This window comes from Accipiter gentilis, chromosome 5, assembly GCF_929443795.1.
Source record: "Accipiter gentilis chromosome 5, bAccGen1.1, whole genome shotgun sequence".
NCBI classification, from domain to species: Eukaryota; Metazoa; Chordata; class Aves; order Accipitriformes; family Accipitridae; genus Astur; species Astur gentilis.
Genome location: NC_064884.1, coordinates 46,789,092 through 46,809,724, shown reverse-complemented (window position 1 = coordinate 46,809,724; position 20,633 = coordinate 46,789,092). Strand labels below are relative to the sequence as shown.

At 57.0% G+C, this 20,633-nt stretch overlaps 3 protein-coding genes across 3 annotated transcripts; 2 read left to right on the top strand and 1 right to left on the bottom strand.

Moving 5' to 3' along the window:
* Window positions 1-816: 816 nt before the first annotated feature.
* TUBG1 (tubulin gamma 1) lies at window positions 817-8,871 on the bottom strand. Its single transcript, XM_049800616.1, has 11 exons — window positions 8,746-8,871; window positions 8,400-8,512; window positions 7,642-7,809; window positions 7,313-7,381; window positions 5,951-6,030; window positions 5,221-5,347; window positions 4,338-4,424; window positions 3,937-4,086; window positions 2,469-2,621; window positions 1,988-2,149; window positions 817-1,533 (listed from the first exon to the last, which is right to left on the bottom strand). The coding sequence occupies exons 1-11, from the start codon at window positions 8,792-8,794 to the stop codon at window positions 1,336-1,338; spliced, it is 1,356 nt and encodes a 451-aa protein (XP_049656573.1). The 5' UTR covers window positions 8,795-8,871; the 3' UTR covers window positions 817-1,335.
* Window positions 8,872-9,079: 208 nt separating this feature from the next.
* RETREG3 (reticulophagy regulator family member 3) lies at window positions 9,080-17,428 on the top strand. The gene is made up of 9 exons (XM_049799903.1): window positions 9,080-9,275; window positions 10,231-10,337; window positions 11,573-11,603; window positions 12,737-12,863; window positions 13,576-13,660; window positions 14,086-14,223; window positions 14,730-14,809; window positions 15,171-15,303; window positions 15,834-17,428. The coding sequence occupies exons 1-9, from the start codon at window positions 9,097-9,099 to the stop codon at window positions 16,265-16,267; spliced, it is 1,314 nt and encodes a 437-aa protein (XP_049655860.1). The 5' UTR covers window positions 9,080-9,096; the 3' UTR covers window positions 16,268-17,428.
* A 110-nt stretch (window positions 17,429-17,538) lies between these two features.
* PSMC3IP (PSMC3 interacting protein) lies at window positions 17,539-20,488 on the top strand. Its single transcript, XM_049799904.1, has 8 exons — window positions 17,539-18,066; window positions 18,152-18,261; window positions 18,330-18,419; window positions 18,497-18,608; window positions 18,745-18,890; window positions 19,246-19,299; window positions 19,827-19,886; window positions 19,997-20,488. The coding sequence occupies exons 1-8, from the start codon at window positions 17,652-17,654 to the stop codon at window positions 20,054-20,056; spliced, it is 1,047 nt and encodes a 348-aa protein (XP_049655861.1). The 5' UTR covers window positions 17,539-17,651; the 3' UTR covers window positions 20,057-20,488.
* Window positions 20,489-20,633: the final 145 nt, after the last annotated feature.

The following is a 20,633-nucleotide window of genomic DNA, read 5'->3' as shown; positions in this document are numbered from 1 at the left end:
GCTCCGCTTCCAGCTCCCCGGCACCCCCTGGCACTGGCCGCCCCGGGGCGGCGGGGGGGGGGGGGGGGGGGGGAACTGCCCCAGCAGTGGGCGCCTCCGCGGGGCCAGTGCCAAAGAGGGCGTGGGAGCCCGGCGCTGCCATGGCGGGCGGGTATTTTTAGCTTGCTCCTCTGTGCCACAGGGTCAGAGGAAAAGGCTAATTCTCACCTTGGGCTGCCTGGGCTTGGGCTGGTGCCAGAGCTGCCCCACGCCTCCCCTACCCCCCCTTGCAGCCTGAGTCACGCGTGGCAGGACCGGAGCTGCTCTGTCGGTGTGTCCCTCTCCCACCCCGCGTTGCCACCAGCCGGCCCTGAGCCTGCATCCTTCCAGGTGATGCCGTCCCTTGCCTCGGACCCAGAGTGGCGAAGGCATCCCCAGTCCCTCAGGGGGCCCTCCTGCACAGGGCCTCGCCCCTGTGAAACATTAACGCAGCACCACATGCTCTGCAGGCAGGGTGGTGCCGGCTCCTGTCCCTGGTCAGCCGCGCAGGCAGGTCCTTCCAGTATTTCTGGCTCTGCCGCAGCGGTCGCCCAGCACTGCCTGGGCACAGACAGCATGCTGCTGGCTGGCTCCCGGCTGGGGCAGGGCCAGCCCTGCACACCACTGCGACGTGCAGGTGAGCAGTGACGCCGGTTCAGCGTTCCCACCGAGCCAGGACACCGGTGGGCTGTGGCTGTGCAGTGGGGCGGGCCAGCTGGCCAAGACGAGCGTTGGCCCTGCAGCGTCTGCAGCTGCTTCCCTGCCCGGCTGCTCGCTCCAGGAGCCGTGCAGGCAGCATCAGTGCAGGAACAGCCTTTATTAAAGCAAAATAACCTACAAAAATATAGATACAGCCTGTGCCCCAGGCCTGATCTGGCAATGGAGGAACAAGGCTCCTGCCCAGGGCAAGGACTAGCTCAGCCACACAGAGCCTTTGGCCACAGGGGTCACATGCAACCAACTCTTTGGCCAGGCCTGTTCCAAGCCCCCGGGGTTCGCTCTCCTCCTCCTCTGAGCGAGCGTTGCTCCCATGGGCAGAGGTTCCCTACCAGCACAGAGTGCAGCTGCCCCAGTCCCGTCCTGAGCCAGGGCACATAGTGGAGCAGAGGCTGTCCCCCGCCAAGGGTCTTCAGGGGCAGCGCTGCGCCATGCAGGAGCTACTTCCACTGAGGAGCGCAGCGTGTGTGTGCAGCCGCTGCGACGACTCCACCACAGCCGGACAGCGCTATGGGGTGCTAAACGTGGGCATGACAGAGACAAGCCCTGCCGGTGTGCATGGAGGTGGCCGTGGGACCCTCCCGTCCCCTGGCAGAGCACTCACTGCTCCTGTGTGCCCCAGGAGATGTAGTCAGGGCGCGTGGCCGCATGGTACTCGTCGATCAGCTGCTGCACGATCTCCCGGGAGTTGTCCAGCTCATCAAAGTTGTCCTTGAAGATGTCCTCCTTGCGGAACTGCTCCAGGAAGGCCTCCCGCTTGCGCAGCTTGTCGTATTGCCGGCACGTCCGCTCGAACAGCTGGAGAGCAGTGCAGCGGTCAGATGCGCCAGAGCTCCCTGGGGATCCCGTGGGGCAGGGCAGAGGGCCCGACCTCCTCAGGCTGCTGCCTAGGAGGAGCCAGGCAGGCAGGCAGCCTGCCCCAGGCCAGCAGGGCAGTAGCTGCTACCCTGCACCCAGCCAGCACTCGGGATCAGCTCATGCTTCCGAGGCTGCCTTTGGCCAGGGAGAGGGAGTCCTGCTGCAGCCGGCTCCTGGGAGAACGGCACCAGGGGTGCAGCAGGACTGACAGGACCCCAGACCAGACCTGAGCCCTGCTGTGCCCCAGCTGGGAGCTGCCCACCCTCCCCTTGTCTGTAGGGCTTGCTATGGCTTTGTTAAAGCCCCCAGAGAAGACAGTTTGCAACTGAAAGGACATCAGAATTGCGGCTGTGGGGCCCCAGTGCTGCCCACGGTGTAGGGGGAAGGCACTCACCGAGGAGATGTTGGTGTGGTTTGCCATCATGAGGCCGCTGACGCGGTGTGCGGATGGCAGGTAGGGGGACTTGCGAGACAAAGCCACCTGGATGCTGGCAGGACCCCAGGGGATGAAGTTCGCCAGCTTCCTCTCCCGGATCCGCTGCAGACTCTTGTGAACCTGGTGGGATGAGACCAGCAAGGGGCAACAGGGTGATCAGCAAAGCAGCCTGGTCCCAGCAAACCCAGGAGCTGCTCCTCACTGGGCATATGGCCTCAGGAAGGGGGACTTCAGTAAACGGCAGGCAGGGAGGCTCCTCACGCCAAGGGACTAGCAGCCCTTCTACAGGGTCAGGGCCCACACAGGAGCAACTTGGAGCCAGTTCTCAGGCACTGCTCAGTCTCGCCCCAGGATCCCTGCACAGGAGGGCAGTGACCGTGCCCTTCCCTGGCAGGCCACACCATTGCCACCAGTATCTGAAACAGCTGTGGGAGCTCACCTGCGTAGGATCCACCTCCCCCTGGATGATGTTGAGGATGGCAATGTAGCAGTGGTTGGTCTGCCTGTCTCGCCCTGTGGACACCATCACGTTTTTAGGCTGCAGCAGTCTTCTCATCACATCTAGGACTGTGGTTTTCCTCACACTGGCCACCTGCAAATGCCAGATGGGGGTCAGAGGGAGTGGGTGTGCTGCTCCCTTGCCCTCCCACTGCCCTGCACATGCACATGCACACAGGAGTGGAGGGCAGCTGGACAGAGAAGCCCTCGCCATGGGGAGGGCACGCATGCAGGACAGAGAAATCCCAAAGTCACACAACAGGCACAGCCAGGCTCAGAACCGGAGCATTGGCGGAGGCTCCAACACAAGGGTGCTGAGCTGCCCCCCCTGCCGCAGCACAGCACGGGCTGGGGGCAAAGCTCATCTGAGACCAGAGTGACAGGGATGCGTTTCATGTTGTGCTGTCAAACTTCTGTCCTGTTCCACTGCTGAGGCAAAGAGCAGGGCTGGACGACAGGGGAGGGGTTGTTCCAGGCTGCACCCCCTCCTCACATCACCCTGCACTGAGCCTGTGGGCAGACCAGCCACTGCAGTCCCCGAGGGCTGTCACGGGCTTTGCCCAGCTGCTGCCTGCCAAAGGTGCCACAGCCAGGGCCAGCACCCGAAGGAGTGCCCATAGCAAGGACAGCTTGGCGATGTGGCAGCCCCGCTCCAGGCACTGACTGAGCTGCTGGCTGAGCCCTTCCCACACTCCTCCCTGGGAGGACAGATCACACACTCGATACCCTTTTCAGAGCCAGCAGTTTTTCACATTTGCTTCTCTGAGTAACATCCTGAGGAAATGCACACAACGAGAGGAGAACAGCAGCTGTTAGCTCCCAGCAGAACTGAGACGCAGCCAGCGCAGGTGAGTGCCTCTCAAAACAGAACTGCCCCATTCTCACTGGGGGGGCTGAGGGGGCACTGGCTGGGGACAAGCTAAATGCAAGCAGTAGTGTTCGATGCAGCTGAGGGGTGGCAATCCCCTCCCAGTACACAGACCAAGCCTTGGGAAGGGGCTGATGCCTGGAGCCCACAATCAGTCTCGGCATGACAATGACCAAGAGTGTTCTGACCCAAACGGCCTGGGCTGGTGGCCCACCGGGGTGGCAGGACTGGCAGGGCCACTTTGCTGGGCTCGCTCCGATCGTTTCTAAGGGTGGCTTTTGCCAGATCAGATACTGTCAGCCCTCTCATAGCTGTCGCAGCCATCCTAATGCATGCAGCAGGTAGCCCAGCACAAGCACAATTGCCTGCTCACGTCTGATTCATATCACACGCGGCTGTCACGTGGTGTGGGCACACGGGCCTGGGATTTGGAACACACAATTACAGCTCACACCAAGACTGTGGGACTGACGGATGTTACAAGGTGAGCAGCTCCTCCTGCCCTCGGGGAAGGGGAGGAGTGCCTGACGGGCTGCCTTACCGACTGGTCAGTGGTGAGCGGTGTGTACCCCGTCATGAGGAAGTGCAGCCGGGGGGTGGGGATCAGCGAAGCAATCAGCCCGATGAGGTCATTGTTCATGTATCCGGGATACCTGAGCGTGGTGGTGCTGGCAGACATGATGGTGGAGACCTGGGGGAGAGGACAGGGTCAGCGTCCACATCACCACACGGTCACAGAGCACATTCAAAACCTGCTTCACACAGCCGTGCTGGGGGAAGCTGGAGCGCCTGTGGAGGCTGCCCCTGGGAAGGGTGGAGGACCCTCGTTCACGGCTCCAGGCTGCCCAGCACCGTGCCCAGCCCATGGAGTAGGTTCAGACCGAATCGAACACAGCAGGGAAGCCCCATGCCAGCTTCTCCAGAGAGAAGAGCCCTTCTCACCAGCTGGTTGATCTGAGAGAAGGATGGGTTCTGAATGTGCAGCCGGTCCGTCGCGATCCGATTCAAGGCTGTGTTGTCCAGGACCACCTACAAGAGAAAAAGCGCTGTGAAGAGCCTCGGAGGCAGCCTGAGGACGGGCAGCCCCAGCCACGTGTCCTAGGGCACCAGATTGCCCAGCACAGGCCCCGAGCGCCGCAGCCTGGCAGAGCCCTCCACGGCAGGTGGCAGATACTTGAAACCACAAGCTGACTCATCTGTGGAGCGTAACTGACACTGTCAATGGAAGCTCTTCCCTCCCGTCCTGGCTGTGCTCCCCAGTGCTCTCCCAAAGAGCACTGCCTCTGGGCCACCACCTCACAGCAACCTTCAGCCCCAGCAGCTCTGGCACAGCTGCTCTTTCCCTGCCACGTGCAGAGATAAGCTGGGAGGGACAAGCAGTGTCTTGGTTAGGACCTGACCAAAGGCCCTGGTGCAGGCTGAAGATGCTGCCTGGCTGGGGCTCATGGGTGCTGAAAGTGATGCTGGAATCAAGTTCAAGCAGAAGGCTGCAATGCAGCTATGCAGAGGAAGCACAGCCACTCCTCGCTGCCATGGGAAAATTCTGCTGGATCCTGGAGGCAGAAATGCCAAGCCGGACAGCTCAGCAGGGGTTAGTGCTGTGCCCTTGTCCCTGGAGCCAACACATCTGCTCAGTCCTTCTGGACTGGGATGCACTCATTGCTGCGCCTGGGGCTTCACAGGCACGTTGCACGCTGTTGTGGCACTCACCCCACACAGCTATAGCACTTGCCCCAAGAAAAGCTGAGTTTTTGAGCAGCTGGGGAGAGGGCTGCCATGCAGGAGCGGGCTGCACTCCTGGCCTGACACACAGCAGGACTCTTACCACGCAGTCAGCGTTCTGAGTCAGCCTCTTCAGCGTCAGCAGAGAGTTGTACGGCTGAACTACAACATCACTCATCTCATCTTGGTTTGGGAAAACCGAGTAGGTCTCCACCAGCTTCTTGGGATACCTGGTGAGAAAGCCCAGCCACCTCAAGGGTTAACACCACCAAGCCAGCACTCTCCCCTCCCACAAGCTCCCTTTGCAGTCTCCAGGGCTCAGGACAGCAGTGAGTCACCAGGGCTGCATGCCAGAGTCAGCTCCCAGGGAGGGAGAGAATTTGTCCCAGCAGTGCCTACCCTAGCAGTACAGGAGCAGGCTGCCAGACAGAGCTACAGCCGAGGCTGAGCCATCCACAGGCTGATTAAGCAGCTGCTTACAAGCCTTTTCAAGAGGCTGCAAGCTGAAACAGGCAGGGATGGTAGCTGAGAGCCCACGGCTAGAGCCTCCCACCCTCCCTTGCACAGTCAGGGTGTCAGAAGGCAGCTGCCTGATAAGAACGGCTGAGGGAAGGCAGAGTTTGGACAGCCTGAGTCCAGTTTCAGAGGCTCTGAAGTCCCCAGGCATATCAGGAGCCATCCCTTCCCCGGGCAGTGTGCCAGGGATTGCACAAGACAGTGTTTGGGTGGGGGCGGTGGCTCTGAGTCAGCGCTCTCCAGCTCCCCACTTTGGCAGGATGCCCAGGCTGGGCCAGACTCTGCCGTGAGGGAAGGGGATGAGGCCGAATGCTTACCTGTCATTCAGTCTCTCCAGGAGGTACGAGCCCAATCCCGATCCCGTTCCACCAGCAATGGAATGGCAAAGCACAAACCCCTGGAAGGAAGCAGAATGCAGGCAGCTCAAGGTCCAGCTCAGGCCCAGGAGCAGGCAGAGCAAAGCATGCTGTGCTACTGCTGCCACCTCCAGCAGAGACTTGCCAGCCAGGGTGAGAACTCCCCCTGTGACAACTGAGACCATGGAGCTGATGCCTGTGGACAGAGTGGAGGTTAGCCCTGGCTCCTCCAGACCACAGCGACGGCCACACACTCATCAGGCCACTTCTGCCAGAGTGGGTGAAATCCATGTCTCTGCACATACCACAAAGTGCAACTGCTGCTCAGGAGCCTCCTGGATTCCTCCCACCCCAGAACAGCCTTCAGAATAGCTCCAACGTTACCTTCAGGGTCCAGTCAGTCATACAAAACGGAGGTACATGTTCTCAGCCCTTTCCCTGGATCCTCCATGCCATTGCCCTCCTTCTGGAGTGCCCGAGGCCAAATTCCCTCTACCTGACTTCAGGACAGTTCCCACCTGCTGCAGGTCCCACAACCAGCTAGCTCTTGGATCTTCTGCCAGCTTATTTTACCATGACATTTTCTCTTCCCCTGTTGCCATGTGACAGCCTGACACAAACACCAGGGAGTCCTGTCTGTCTACGCACAGGCAACAGGTTTACAGGGACGGTGGCCAATGTCCTGCAGAGGCACACGGCAAAGCAGCTGAAGAGCTGTCGGTACCCCTGGTGCCCCTTTCACCCGGCTGGAAAGAAAACGAAGCTGCAGCTGCCTGTGCTCATTCCATGGATTTCAAAGCACTCAGCAACTTTGGGTCTAAACACCTTCCTGCTGGCAGCCCATGGCTCCCTCTTCTGCTGCAGACAGAGGAGCAGCAGGTGCCTTGTTCCAGCACAGCCCTCCCTACCCATGAGGACCTTCACCGGAGGACAAGCAGTGTGTGTCCCGCTTCAGCTGATACGGGGGAGAGCCATGGGATGGAGGTGGAACAGGGAAAGGAAAAAGCACCATAATGCCAGGAACTCTTCCTGCAGACTGTATCCTACAGGAAATGCCCAATGCAAGCCGTATTCAGGGCAGAAAAATGCCCTGCTGAGCAAACTGTAAGAAGACTTCTGGGGAAGCCTGGCGGATGTAGTAGTGATGGGAAAGACCTCGTTTCCCTGCTTCCCCTCTCTACGTGTTCTCTGCTCAGCACCCAGAAGCAAGTTGAGGAAGAAGTCTGCGTACACCAAGCGGCTGAGCTCGACCTTATAAAACAGCAGCTTGGCTCTGAAAACATCAAGCAGGGTAACCGGCTCCAAATCCCCTGGCTTACTTACTTCCAAACTGTCGCTCCCATCAGCCTCTCTGTCTATTATGTCAAAAATATCTTCATGGATTTTTTCTCCCTGCAAGAGAGACCAGACCAGGATTTGTTCTTTTCCCACAGGAAATGAAGAAGAGCTCCTCAAGCCTGGTGTGAAGCCAAGTCAGATTGGCAATGTGACCCTGCACCCAGGGTGCCACAAAGTGTCAGGCATAAGTCCCTGCTGAATGATGACGTATTCTTCAGAAACCGCATACTGAGTCTGACATGAGAGAGCCATGATAAAGCCTCACACCTAACGAGCTGACCTGTGTTTGCACCCAGAAGCACTAGAGCTGTTACCTGTGAGAAGCCACTGGCCCAGTTGTTCCCAGCTCCCCCTCCATGCTCAGACAGGTAGATGTTTTCTGGGTTGTAGAGGTTAGCGTAAGGGGAGTTCAGGATGGAGTGGATAACTCGGGGCTCCAGGTCCAGCAGCACGGCCCGCGGGATGTAGTGCTCATCGTCTGCCTTTAACAAGGAGCAGTAAGATCATGATGCAGTCACAGTTCAGCGCCGCTTCTTACTGCAAGAGAAACTGCAAGTGCGTGTGCCACCCCCTGGCCGTGGGAGAGCACGGCACAGCTGGCGTCTGACAGGGAAGAGGAGGAAGGGAAACTTGTTATGTACGGCCTGTCTGTAATGCAGCATCTTTATGCGCCCCAGAGCATATCCTGAATGCTGGGCAGCTGGGGGGGCGGCTCTCCCCCAAGGGCCCTGCACTCGTGGTGGTTACGTAAGGTGGTCTCTATGGCAGCCTCAGCCTCGTGCTTCTGCCTCCACAACACATCCATTTCCAGAAACGGGAGCAGAGACAGGAGCCCTGGCAGCGTGCTGCCTAGCAGGAGCGCATGGCTGAGGCTGCCACTCAAACCAGCCCAGGGTCAGCGTCAGCCCACCAGTCGGGGCTGGGGCTGCCGGAGAGAGCCGAAGCAGTCACAGACAGCCATGCCGGCGTTCATCCAGGCGTGGCTCAACCCGGTGACGAGGGCAGGCGCATCTCGCAGCACAGCGTGCCCGCTCCATGACCCAGCGCGGGCAGGGGCAGCGCCCGGCAGTACCTGGTAGAAGAAGACGTCCTTGCGGTCGGTGCCCTCGGTGGCGAACTCCTCCACGATGCCCTCGGGGCTGATGCCGTGCTCGGCGCAGAGCTGCTTCCAGAACTCGAACCCGACTGCAGGGGGACGCGGTCAGACGGGCCGGGGCCGGGGCCGAGGCCGGGGCCGGAGCCGGAGCATCCCCGGTCCTGCAGGCCCCGCCCCGCCCCCGCAGGCCCCGCCCCGCCCCCGGCAGGCCCCGCCCCGCCCCCGGCAGGCCCCGCCCACGCCCCCCACAGCATCCCGGCCCCGCCCGGGGCGCGCTCCCCCGGCCCGGCCCTGCCGCCGCCGGCCCCGGTCGCCCACTCACTCTGGTTGCCGCACTGGCCCAGCTGCAGGGTGATGATCTCCCGCGGCATCGCGGCCGAGGCTCGGCTCCGCTCCGCTCCTCCGCCCGGCTCCCCGCTGCCCCGCCGCGTCTCCCGCCCGGCGCCAACGGCACTGCGCGTGCGCGCGGCGCACTTCCGGGAGGGCGCCGCTCGCCCCCGCCCCTGGCGGCGCCCTGGCAACGCGCGCGCGCCCCGGCGGACGGGTGGCGGCCGCGCCTGCGCCAAGATGGCGGCGCCCAGCGCGGCCCTGCCTCCGGCGGGGGGGGCCGCCATTGTCGGCGGCTGCCGTGCGCGCGCGCGGGGCGGCCGGATGTTGATGCCGTGTGGGAGCCATGGCGGCGGCGGCGGCGCGGCCCGGCGAGCGGCAGCGGCGGGTGCAGGCGCTGAGCGCGGCGCTGCGGGGCCGCCTGGGGCCCTACGAGCCGCTGCTGAGCGCCGCGCAGGCCGCGCTGGTGTGGGAGCGGCCGGGCCGCAGCGCGCTGTGGTGGGCGGCGGCGCACGGCCTCTTCTGGTGAGCAGCGGCGGCGGCGGCGGCGGCGGCGGCGGGGGGGCCCGGGCCGCGGCTGGCGGGGAGGTGGGGGCCCGGGTCGCTTCCCCCCTGCGGGGACGCCGGGCAGCGGAGCGGTCCCTGCGTCGGAAGGCGCGGCCTGACGGGGCCCCTGGCGCGGCGGAGGGGCCGCGGGGGCGGGCAGCCCCGGGCTCGGCTCTCCCCTGCGGCCGCTCGGTAGAGCGGGGGCCGGCGGAACGCCCTGGGCGGCGGGGGGCCGTTGTTCGCCACCGCAGCTGCCCTGACGGGCTTTGTCCCTGTGAGTCTCGGGCGGGCGAAGGCCGGCGGCCGGAGGGCAGCAGCGAGCGGCGCCCTGCCTGCCCGCACCCTCACGGCTGCCCCGAAGCCCCTCTCCCGGGAGCTGGCGAGCAAGTCCTCCAGGGAGGAAGGGTCCTGCCGCTTCCCGCAGAAGAGCCGGCTCCCGCGGGCTGGCTGGGAACGGCTCACGGCTGGGAGTGGGACCCCAGCGGCTGGCGTAGGAGTTTGAGCCCCTGACCTCTTTCAGCAGTCAGGAAGGAACCTGGGAGTGCTGATGCCTGCTTCAGCTCTGTCACTCTCAGCGTGTTTTCCTTGTTATCTGAAAACATGAAACTAATCGGCAAAAGCCAGCCTGTTCTGTGAACAGTGGAGGAAGGGCAGCAGGTTCTGCTTGCCTCTGGCAGGTGAGCTGTGAAGCCGGGCTGTTGTGCTAGAAGTGACACGAACAGATAAGGGTCCCTAAGGCAGCCTGACGGCAGCTGCCTGATAAGGTCCCTACCAGGCAGCGCGGGCAGGCTGGATGCTGACTGATTAGCCCTTGCTTACTTTTCTCTGGCTATAACTGTTACCGAGTGACTGATTCGTTTTGAGTTAGTGTTATCCCTTTTGTGTGTGTCGCACAGAGCTGGTTGGTACCGATTTGTTCGTTTCTTCCCCATAGGTTTTTTGCTCTGACTTCTCTTCGCTTGCTGTTCCTGGTTGCATTTACCCTTATAGTAGTAGTTTGTCTAGATCAGTGGAAGAACAAAATCTGGCCTGAAATTGGAGGTAAGTTGCAACATTTGAGTTGATACCAGCAAATGAAGCGCTGTTTTTAGCCCTAGAGGTACATAGGCTCTGCACTGCCTGAAGTCAAATAGTTAAAACACTGGAGTTTTTGCTCTGTGAGCCTAGAAGCAGGCAAAAACACTGTAGGCGTGTTCTTCCTGGAGTTGGAAAATCCTAACCTATATAAACATAAGAAGAGCTTTTCATGCTTGTGACACCGGTATTTCTCTCATAATCTTGAAATGTCTGGTGTACGTGAACCAGTGCAGGTTTTGAAGCAATGATTCACCTCCCGAGCATTCAGTACAAGAACAAGAAATTGAAGCATACATGGAATCCATCTGGATTTCTCGTCAGAATCTGTAATAAAGCAGCTTCATGTTTTAGGACGAACATGAGTCCCAGCCTTGCTGTTGAGTAGAGATTTGTTTGAAAGTAGAGATATCTTAAAAGCTGTTAATGAAGTTAGTCTTAAGCTTTCAGTAAACAAAGCAGTTCTATCTGTCATTTGTGATATTAATATACTTGTGAATACTGCCGTTCTTAGCAGCTCAGGATTTCGTTGGCTTTGCATGGACAGGTTGGTTTTGAAGCCGTGTGGATGGTTTGCATGCTCCCAGAGGTGGTTCCCTAACTAACTAGCAAGTACAACTCCCAGCTTGCTGCTTCAACTTGTGTTGTGTGTAGTTTTTGGGAAGACATTAAAGCTTTCCTCAGTTTCTAGCAGCAGCTTGGCTCAGGCTTTGTAGCTGAAGTGTTCTTCCTTAGGAGGAAGTGTCTGTCCAGTTCCCTTATAACCTTGATTTCGATTTGTCAGGATAACTGGTACCTCCCTGGGTCGCTTTTCAAATCCCAACCTGAGTGAGAAAGTATCAAAAGACTTAAATCTCCAGTGCTTCTCAGCAAGCAAGCTGTTCTTCCTTCACCATCTGCTTGTGTGTAGGTGAAGGGAGGGAGATGAAATTTGTATTTTTTGCTATTACTTGTCAGTGTAATCAGAGCAGCCTTCTAGACAATGTCCAACAAATATTGAGGAGCAACAAGGAGACTCTCTTGCAGTCTTGTACTGTCACACGTATACATTAAAATTGTGATGCATCTCCAGTTCTTAATTACAGTTAATGTCCTTTCCAGGTATTCCCCAGCTCATTAAAGCTTTACTTAAATCCCAAGAGCTAAGCATTCTCATGGCAAATTCCTTGCAACTAATGTAGTGTCTGTTCTTAATATTTTAGTGGCAAGACCTGACGAATTAGACAATGAGAGGTAGGAAACTAATTGAATCCTCTGCTGTTTGGTACTTTGCTGTGATACTGTGTAATTTTTACCTGCATGTGCTTGTAATGTTGGCTTATTTGAGAGAGGAAGGAAGGGGGAGAAGGGAGCTGCTTAGTGGAGTGATAATGGAGCCCTGGACCCTTTCAAGCAGTTGTGAAAAGTTTTTTACTTGCCCAAGCTATTATATCATACTTCATCTTTGCCTTCATACTGGCCTCCAGTAATGCTTGCTTGAGTGTTGTAAAAATTCCCCTGCCACTTACCCCTGCACCCTTAACTTAGAGGTGCTGCCTTAAAAGCAGTTCCTTTTGTATGGGCCTCCAATAGCAGGAAAACAGCATTTCTTTTGGAAATAATGAAGTCTTCTAAGACTTGATAGGGAATGTTTAACAAGCTTGTTCCAGAAGTTGTTACTGCATAGTTATGATCTGACTGCAGCATTAATAATGGGTTGAGAAATGTTGGGGTGTTGTCTTAATAACACCTTGCTCTCTCTGGGCACACCTTTCTGCCTGCCTGTGCTGCCAAGCCGCACTGGATGCTCAGCTCCTGATTAAATCACTTGAGCTCTTGCCAAATGACAATTTTTAATTTTTTTTTTTTTTTTTGCAAGAGGCCCAAGTACAAAAGGAATTGCTCTTCCTAACCTTCAAGTACTTGCGACTAGCAGTTAAGAAGCACTAATAGAACTTGCCAAAGACAATGCCTCTGAAGTAACTGAATATATTAAGGTACAAGGCTGCTTGTAGACTTCTTGCTGAATTCTTGGAGGCATTGCAATTGACCAAATAAATGCAGAAAAAGCAAATGGATTTTCTTGATTTGTTTCTGCGCTGCCCTCTCCTTCCAGTAGCATGGAAACTAGTCTAAGCCAAAAGACTGAATGACTGAAATTACTGCTCCTTAGCTGCTATGGGAGAACTGGGATGCTTGTAGAATGGTACAGAGAAGTGCTGCTTTTGGTAAGGTGGTGTTTTGGAAGGCAGGCTGATCCTCATCTCTAGAGCTCAGCGGCTGGGGGAGAAGAGAAGGTAGTATTGAGACAAACGTTTGTAACAAGTGACTTCTGCACCGACATCGACGCAGTAATATCTGTTCCTAAATTCTTCCCTTCGCTGCAGCTGGGGATACGTTCACCCTCGGCTGCTCGGAGTGCCAGAACTCTGTCACCATTTGGCTGAGGGATGGGTGGCTGGGACCAACTTCTTAAGTAATCTCTTCATTTTCAAGAGGCAAAACCCTGGCAAGGTAAGAATGTACAGACCTCAGCAAATAAAATGTTTGGTCCGGAGCCTCTGCTGACCACTAGTATCTTCTTGTGGTGGCATCCAGTGTTGGCTGAATGCATTCAGACATGAGATTACCACGGGAGGTCTCCCACAACAACATGGCTATTAAGTGGTGGAGAGTAATAGAAAGCATAGGTAGAATAATCAGGTTGTGGAGGAGGGAGGAGAAAATAAGTGTCGGCATGTTGATTGCACTAGTGAAGTGAAAACGTAGCTGCTCCTTCTGTAGGTTTCTAGCTTTTCAAAGTGTCTGTCAAACTCATGTTCCTCATTGGAATTTAACAGTTTGAGAAAGTGTGTCAAGCTTTTTTTTTCTTTTTCTTCTTTTTTTTGAGGCTTATGCAAAAAGGAACGTGTAGCATGGTGGTACTGTCCTTGTCCTTTTCATCTCAAAGAGTTCTGTCTTTAGCCGCTTCCTTGCTTTTAGCTAACCTGCTTTGGGAAGCTCCTCATATTCTGAGGCAGAGGCCTTGGGACACTGCCTGTTGCTCTGAAGCCAGATACCTCCTGTGTCTGTGCTAGCCCTAAAGCGGGGTAATTGAACATTAGGAAGGCTTTGCTGTTGTTAGAATTATGACTTGACCTAGAATCTACAGAGAACAAGACAGTCAAGAACTGAGTGAATCCACTGCTTAATCTTGGAAACTCACTGTCTCCTCCCATGTTTTCAGTTTTGCCTTCTAGTGTGTGGAGTCTTTACTTTCCTGGCTGTCCTGGGCCGGTATATTCCTGGACTCTTGCTCTCATACTTGCTGTGTAAGTAGATCTCTGCCAAATACAGACTTACAAGTGAAAAGGGGTAGAGATGAGTGGAATCTGAATGTCCGAGGGATGGGGCTCGACTGCTTAAAAGGGAAGCTTGTGTGAATGGCTTTAAAATTTAAAATAATACATTCTGCCTGGAATGTGGTGGTTCTCGTCTAGGACTCTAAGGTCTCTGGTCCAGAGAGAACATGTTTGAGTGCTTAGTAACCATAGATCTGAGCACTAATATGTTGGACTCTCAATTTTGTTAAATTGGCAGAGGTGATTGCACCAATTCTAACAGCCTCCCACACCATTGCCTTCAGTACTCAGATCTTGCATACTGTGTATGTGTTATACTGCATCACAAAATGGGCAAGATGTTTGCCAAGTAGCATCCTGAACCAACTTCTAATCAGCATTCCCACTTACCTCAGTGCTCTTCATCCTGCTGTGGCCCCTTGCTGTGTACCACAGACTGGGGCACCGCATGTACATGAAGCTGGAGCCAGCTCTGCAGCGGCTGGATTTCAGTGTTCGAGGCTACATGATATCAAAGCAGCGAGAGAAGCAACGTAAGTTTCTATACTGTGTTTCTGACCCTTGGTACCTGAAACAGCCTGTGAATTGAGCCCCTGGTCTTGGAGTGGGATGGGTCTGCATGTATGGCATGGCAGTCACTCCAGCGCCCTTGGCAAATACTTGCAACTGCTTTGGGAAGGAAGCAAGGCAGCTCTGCCTCCGCAGGCCTCTCTCAGTGAGTGGTTGGTGTAAGCTCTTCATGGTTCTGAGCCGGTCTGTTTCTCAGCTGCCAGCACTGTGTGTTCCATATTGCAGTTGCACTGAAAAAAAAAAGGAAGGACTCGGTGCAAGGTAGCTGCTAAACATGTTCGTCTCAGCAAAAGATCTGCAGCAGCCCAAGTCAGAAACGGATCACGTTGCTCTGCTGCGGAACGAAGCATGCTATGTTACATTATGTCCAAGCTTGCCAGTTTAGGGTTTTTCTGCTCAACATAATGCTGGTCCTGTACAGACCCCTGTCCTAGCAGCAATAATAAGCTTTGACTCTGGTTTCTGGCAGTGCGTCGACGATCCCTTAATCAGGAGGCTGTGGACGATGGGAGTGACAGTGAAGAAGAGCTTGCTGCATTCTGTCCCAAGGTAATGAAATTTCTTGGAAATATAAAAGCTCAGCTGAATAGAACAAACTCACTGCATTGCGTGGACATGCAGTGCATGACTGCGTATGCAGCACATTGTAGCTGAGTTGTGACAGAAGATCAGATGAGGAGTCTCCTTTTAGAGAGGTCTTTCCTGTTCTGTCTCACTCAAGTATGTCCTGAGCTGCTTGTACCAACTACAGTCTCCTAGGCTGGGAGTAAAGTGTGAAATGAGCCTCAGATACCAGCCTTGCATGCAGACTGGGTTTAACTGGCAGCCACTGGATCATGTGTTTTGTCTTGAGGCAGAGGAATAAGCTTTCTGGTATTTGGTGTTTTCAATTTTATCTCCTATTTCAAAGCTGGATGACTCTGTGGTCGCCAAGGAACTAACCATCTCTGACTCGGAGCATTCGGATGCTGAGGTTTCCTATACTGAAAACGGGATCTTTAACCTTTCAAGGGGCCAGACTCCCCTGACAGAGGGATCAGAAGGTGAGAGGAGATGGGAAGCTTCTGGAAGGTGTGGAAGGCTGACCAGGTGCCAGTGTGATGGGTTGGAGAGAGGAGGATGCATTGCCTTCTGTCCTTGACGTCTAGCTGTTTTGATGTCTGTCTTGCTGCCTAAGATGAGATGCAACTACCTGTTTTTTCAGAACTGAGCTTCCTTCTTAATTCCTGTGGTGCTTTAGTAGAGCAATGACAGCTGCTCTTCAAAGGCAGATCCAGCTCTGCCAGTCTCTGGCTATAGGGATACAGGCTGCAGTGCAAAGTCTGGGACGGGGTGCTTTCCTCTGGCAGAAGGTGTCTGGTTCAGCATCCGCATTCTTTGCGAGTGAACTGGGAAGTCAGCAGGCATCCCAAATAGCTGTGTGAGGGGGAGATTAAAGAGCGTTTGGTCTGTGAGATGACAAGATACAGTCTGTCTTGGGGAGGTAATGGCCCAGCTTTTGTGTGCTGTGCTGCCCTTGCCTGCAGGGTGTTTGGTGTGTGCTGTGTATTTAAAGCACTTTCTCCTCTTCTAGACCTGGATGGTCACAGTGACCCAGAAGAATCTTTTGCCAGGGATCTCGCCGACTTCCCTTCCATAAACCCAGAAGCAACTGGCATAGATGACGAAGATGACACCAGCATTGGGATCCCAAGTCTGGCTTACCGCCCACAAGTGGCAGAAGATTTGCATCTCCCTTATGACCAGGAAGAATCCAGTGCACTGCCGTCTGTACAGAATTTTACTAATGACATAGCCGGATTTGTCACCAGAGGGATGATACAGTTCGCGCTGTCAGGAGCCCCTCAGACAGGCTTCTCACGCAGCGACAATCCCCAGAGAGGTGCAAAGACTTATCTTAGGACGGCCAGCTCGGACTTGGATACTGATGCGGAAGGGGATGACTTTGAACTGCTGGATCAGTCTGAGCTGAACCAGCTGGATCCTGCTGGCTCACGGGGCCAGTAAGCAATCCCATCACTTCCCTCTGGTTTTCTGTTGTGCATTGTGGAGGGAATCCTGGAAGGAAAAGCCTTGCACAGTTACCTAGATTGTCTCCTGTGTGAGTATGACTGATGTGACAGCCAGTCCTGGCTGGGAACACCACTGTGACTTGTGACTCTGTAGCCTCGCTTGGATTTTAAAATAAACTACACTGGTAATTCATAGGGAAAAGGCGTTGATGTGATAGTTCCACAATCACCCATACGTTGCCCTGCACTGTCTGCCAGGATGCTGCTTGCTCCAAACTTCCTCACCTAAGACAATAAATCTGGTGTCTACAGCTCTAGAGACCACCGATCAGACTGACTTAGCATCACCGAGGACAATCTTGAAGCCAGCCTTCCGGGGCTGATGTGCAACCAGGTGAACTGGATTGGTTTCCCCTCAGACTTTAGTGTCTGGGACTTAATGCTATTCTGTCTTTAAGACAACTGTTCCCTGCTCCTAAAATGTGCACAGAATCCAAGTCTTCTCTCCCAGCAATATCTAGCTCTGGATAGAAACAAACCCCTTGCTCCTGTTGTGGACATGACGGTGTATGACCACAATGTTTGTACTTGCAATGACCACTCATCTCCGGTTCCAGCTTTCTAGTGATGCTATTTTGTAAGAGACGTGATGGCAATAAGACATCTACTGTGATGACTAGAGTCCTGCAAAGAACATCTACATGTGGCAGCTGCTCTTGTGTTGCTTTCCTAAAATAACGGACTAACACTTTGCTAAAAACCCCCTGTGCCCCTCCAGTACATGTCTGGCGTGGACAGTGACACTGCCTCTGGGGGAACTGCTAGGGACAGGTTTTCTGGAGGAGGGAAAGAGGTGGAGCTGGTCTGCCCGGCCAGTGTTGTTCTGGCCCTGGGGACAGCCCGCTGCTTCCCAGCCTTGTGCAGTTGAGAGCCTGCCGGTAGGCACCGAACGGGGAATGCCAGCATGAGCCACCAGTGACTGAAGAGCTTGTGCCAGTTGTGGTCCCATAAACAAACCAGCAACCTACAGGGGAGAGACGTTCTGTTAGCTGGACGGCCCGAGCCCTCCGGCCCTCTGCCCCACTGAGCTTTCCCATCGCTTTTTCTAAGCCATAGAACCTGACTCCGATCACGTTTGTGCAGCAAAGAACGTACCTCTTCAGGGAAACCCCTTTATCTGCTTCTTTTTGTCTAAATCCGCTTGCCTGCAAGTGTTTGTGGCTGTACGGGTGCTCGTGCTGGCCTGGGGGTGGGGGGCGGCTGGCCTCGGCCCTGGGTAAGTGGGGGGGGTGTCGTTAACGGGTTGTGTTGTACGAGCGTAAGCCTCGGCGCTGGCCTCCCACGGTCCTGGGGTGCCGTGGCAGCGGGCAGGCGGGGGAATGGCGAGCACTCCTCGCCCTTGCCGGTTTAGGACCGGTTCCCGTCTAGCCCGGGGGTGCGGAGGCCCTGGTCCGGCCCTGCCCGTTGGCCCGGCGTTCTCTGGCCCCCGCTTCGCCCCACGGCGGACCAGCCTGTCCCAGCCCGGGCACGCCGCGCTCCTCCGGGTCGGGCGGAACGGCGGGCCGCTGCGGGACCGGGCCTGGCACCGCCCACTGCTCCCGCGGCGCCCCGCCTACTCGGGGCGTGGCTTCGAGGCGAGGCCCGGGGCCAATGGGAGCCCTCTTCTCTTCCCTCGCCCCGATTGGCGGGGAGCGGGCGGCGCGCGGGAAGTGCGTCAGCGCCGCCGGTCGGGAGCGGAGCGGGGCGAACGGAGGCGGAGGATGAGCAAAGGCCGTGAGGGCCCCGCGGGGGGCGGTGAGTGAGTGAGCGGGGGCCGGGCGGCTGCCGCCCTCCCTTCGCGGTCCCGGGTGGCCGCGGTGACCAGCGGGCTGTCCCGCAGGAGGCGCCGCCGCCGCCATCCTGCTGCGGTACCTGCGGGAGCAGAACCGGCCGTACAGCGCCCAGGACGCCTTCGGGAACCTGCAGCGGGAGCATGGGCTGGGCAAGGCGGTAAGCGGAGCCGGGCCGGGGCGAGGCGGGGCCCGGCCCCGGCCTGGCTGACGGCGATCGTCCTGCAGGCCGTGGTGAAGGCGCTGGAGCAGCTGGCGCAGCAGGGCCACGTCCGTGAGAAGGCCTACGGGAAGCAGAAGATCTACTTCGCCGACCAGGTGAGCCCCGGCCCCGGGCGCTGCCCCCGGCGCCGCCCGCCGCCGCCGCTGACCCGCCGCCTCCGTCCTCGCCGCAGGAGCAGCTCCCGGCCGCCAGCGAGTCGGAGCTCCGCGCCCTGGACGGGGAGATCGCCGCGCTCTCCACCAAGGTGCAGGCGCTACAGCAGAGCTGCCGGCAGATGGAGGCGGGTGAGCACACCCTGCCTGACTGGCCAGCCCCCCCCCCCCCCCGCCGCGGCACAGGGAACGGCTGCACTGGCCCCATGGCCACGGGCAGCTGTGCCTGGGCTGTCAGTCCCGCCGGTGATCGGTGCCTGCTTTCCAGAGCTGAAGGACCTGAACAGCTCCATGACAACCCCTGAGATGGCCGGAGAGATCAAGGAGCTGAGGAAGGACTGCGCGAGTTACGCAGAGAAGCTGGAGAGGATTAAGTCTGCTGCCAACCACGTGACTCCAGAAGAAAAAGAGAAGGTAAAGAGCTGCCAAGGGCTGCGCCAAGCACTAGCAGCAGAGCTCAGGCTGGGGCTGGGCCAATTGTACCAGACCCTTCGCCAGCTTACCCAGTCCCCGGTCCGACTGATACCAGTACAGGGGGGTTGCATGGGACTGCCTCTTCCTTGCAAACCTTTGCTTTGGGCAGTCATCTGCCACTTGGTCAATTCATCTTTTCTTGTCTTGGGTGTTGCGTTTCGCAGAGAGGTTCACGTCCCCGCAGGGGCTTTGTGAGCCACTTGTGCTGTTAAATAACCCTCTGTCTCCTGGCCTTGGGCTTATGGCAGCTTCGTGGGACGGCTGCTCGTTCTCACTTTTGTCTTGCTGTTCACAGGTCTGTAGCGAGCAGAAGCTGTACTGCAAGGAGTGGCGGAGGAGGAAGCGAATGGTAATGGTCATGCCATTGAGCGGGGCAGGTGGGCAGTGCCGGGGAGGTGGCAGTGACAGTCCTGGGGTGGCACTGGCACCCTGCTGGGGACATGGGGTCTGCTGGGCAGCTTGGGGAGCAGCCCCTGTTTGAGTGGAGCGGCTTCCCACCGCCGCAGAGCCAAGTGAGGAGACCTTGGGCGATCGCTGTAGCTGTGGAGCTGGGAGTGCTGTGCCGGCTGCGCTCAGTGCTGCCCCCGGGGCCCTGTGGGTTTGGGGAAGGCTCGTGGGTGCCAAGATGATCCCCTGGGAAAAGGCCATGTTGCTGCAGCACCTCAATACATGAGTCCCTATAGAGCTCTGTCTGTCCTCGGGAAACAAACCAGACTCTTCTCACATTAGAGATGGCTGCTCCCATGCCGTTACCTGAGCTCGCTGGCTTGTGACGTGCCTATGGGGGACAGTCCCCAAGAGCTGTGGCAGGGCTGCCTGGTGCTGGCATCTTGGCACAGCCGCCCCACAGCCCTCACACTGCCCCTGTCTTGCCAGGCAACTGAGCTGCTGGAGGCCATCCTGGAGGGGTACCCCAAAAGCAAGAAGCAATTCTTTGTAAGTACTGAGGCTGGGTTGGCCCTGTGGCCCCAGGGTGGCAGCGACGGCTCTGCCTACACTGCCAGGCTAGGGCAGCTGCCCTGCTGAGACGCTCTGCACCTGTACAGGAGGAGGTTGGGATAGAGACGGACGAGGACCATAACGTCACGCTGCCAGCAGCTGTGTGAGGCACTGCGGGAGCCTTTGCCCCAGGAAGAAGGAGCTGATGCTGAAATGCAGCTGTTGGGTTTTTTTTTTTCTCTTTTTGCAGGGGTTGGGCTGGTCCTGCATATTTATGTGTGTTTGTTTTAAAATGCTTTGCAGCTGGAAGGGTGGCTGCAGGGATTGACTCAGCACTGGGCCCTCTCACTGTCTCATGTGCAGAGGGAATGTTATTTCTTCCTGCACTTTGGTGCAGCAAGCTGTCGCGGGGAAGGTGTAAGTACACTGTTGTAGAGTCCCTGGTGTTCCAGTAAGAAAAGGAAGAGAGTGCCTCAGGAAGGCGAATGAGCTAGTGACTGTTAGGGCTCCAGAGCTCTATGTGTATTTCAGCCGCTTCCCGCAGCGTGACTGAATGGTACAGGAGAAAACAGCCCATTAAACACCAGGCTTTTGGTTGAGCTGTGCTTTGCTGTGGTGCTTTTCTGTTCAAAGGGCGTCAGGACAGGGCTTGGGCTCTGGGTCACAGCAGCCCTGACAGGTGGGGAAGGCAAGAGCCAGGAGCAAGTAACCTGAGCCACGACGGCTGGGCCAGGCTTCCATAAA

What these genes read in the sequence shown, in the direction of transcription:
- TUBG1 (XM_049800616.1), bottom strand. Translation starts at nt 8,794, where the DNA reads ATGCCGCGGGAGATCATCACCCTGCAGCTGGGCCAGTGCGGCAACCAG. An exon ending in CTGGAGAGACTGAATGACAG is followed by an intron (nt 5,348 to 5,950) that starts GTAAGCATTCGG and finishes CTTTCTCACCAG; the next exon opens with GTATCCCAAGAAGCTGGTGG. An exon ending in ACCACACCAACATCTCCTCG is followed by an intron (nt 1,534 to 1,987) that starts GTGAGTGCCTTC and finishes ACTGCTCTCCAG; the next exon opens with CTGTTCGAGCGGACGTGCCG.
- RETREG3 (XM_049799903.1), top strand. Translation starts at nt 9,097, where the DNA reads ATGGCGGCGGCGGCGGCGCGGCCCGGCGAGCGGCAGCGGCGGGTGCAG. An exon ending in GCGGCGCACGGCCTCTTCTG is followed by an intron (nt 9,276 to 10,230) that starts GTGAGCAGCGGC and finishes TCTTCCCCATAG; the next exon opens with GTTTTTTGCTCTGACTTCTC. An exon ending in AGAGGCAAAACCCTGGCAAG is followed by an intron (nt 12,864 to 13,575) that starts GTAAGAATGTAC and finishes CCATGTTTTCAG; the next exon opens with TTTTGCCTTCTAGTGTGTGG.
- PSMC3IP (XM_049799904.1), top strand. Translation starts at nt 17,652, where the DNA reads ATGGCGAGCACTCCTCGCCCTTGCCGGTTTAGGACCGGTTCCCGTCTA. An exon ending in TGAGGGCCCCGCGGGGGGCG is followed by an intron (nt 18,067 to 18,151) that starts GTGAGTGAGTGA and finishes GCTGTCCCGCAG; the next exon opens with GAGGCGCCGCCGCCGCCATC. An exon ending in AGCATGGGCTGGGCAAGGCG is followed by an intron (nt 18,262 to 18,329) that starts GTAAGCGGAGCC and finishes ATCGTCCTGCAG; the next exon opens with GCCGTGGTGAAGGCGCTGGA.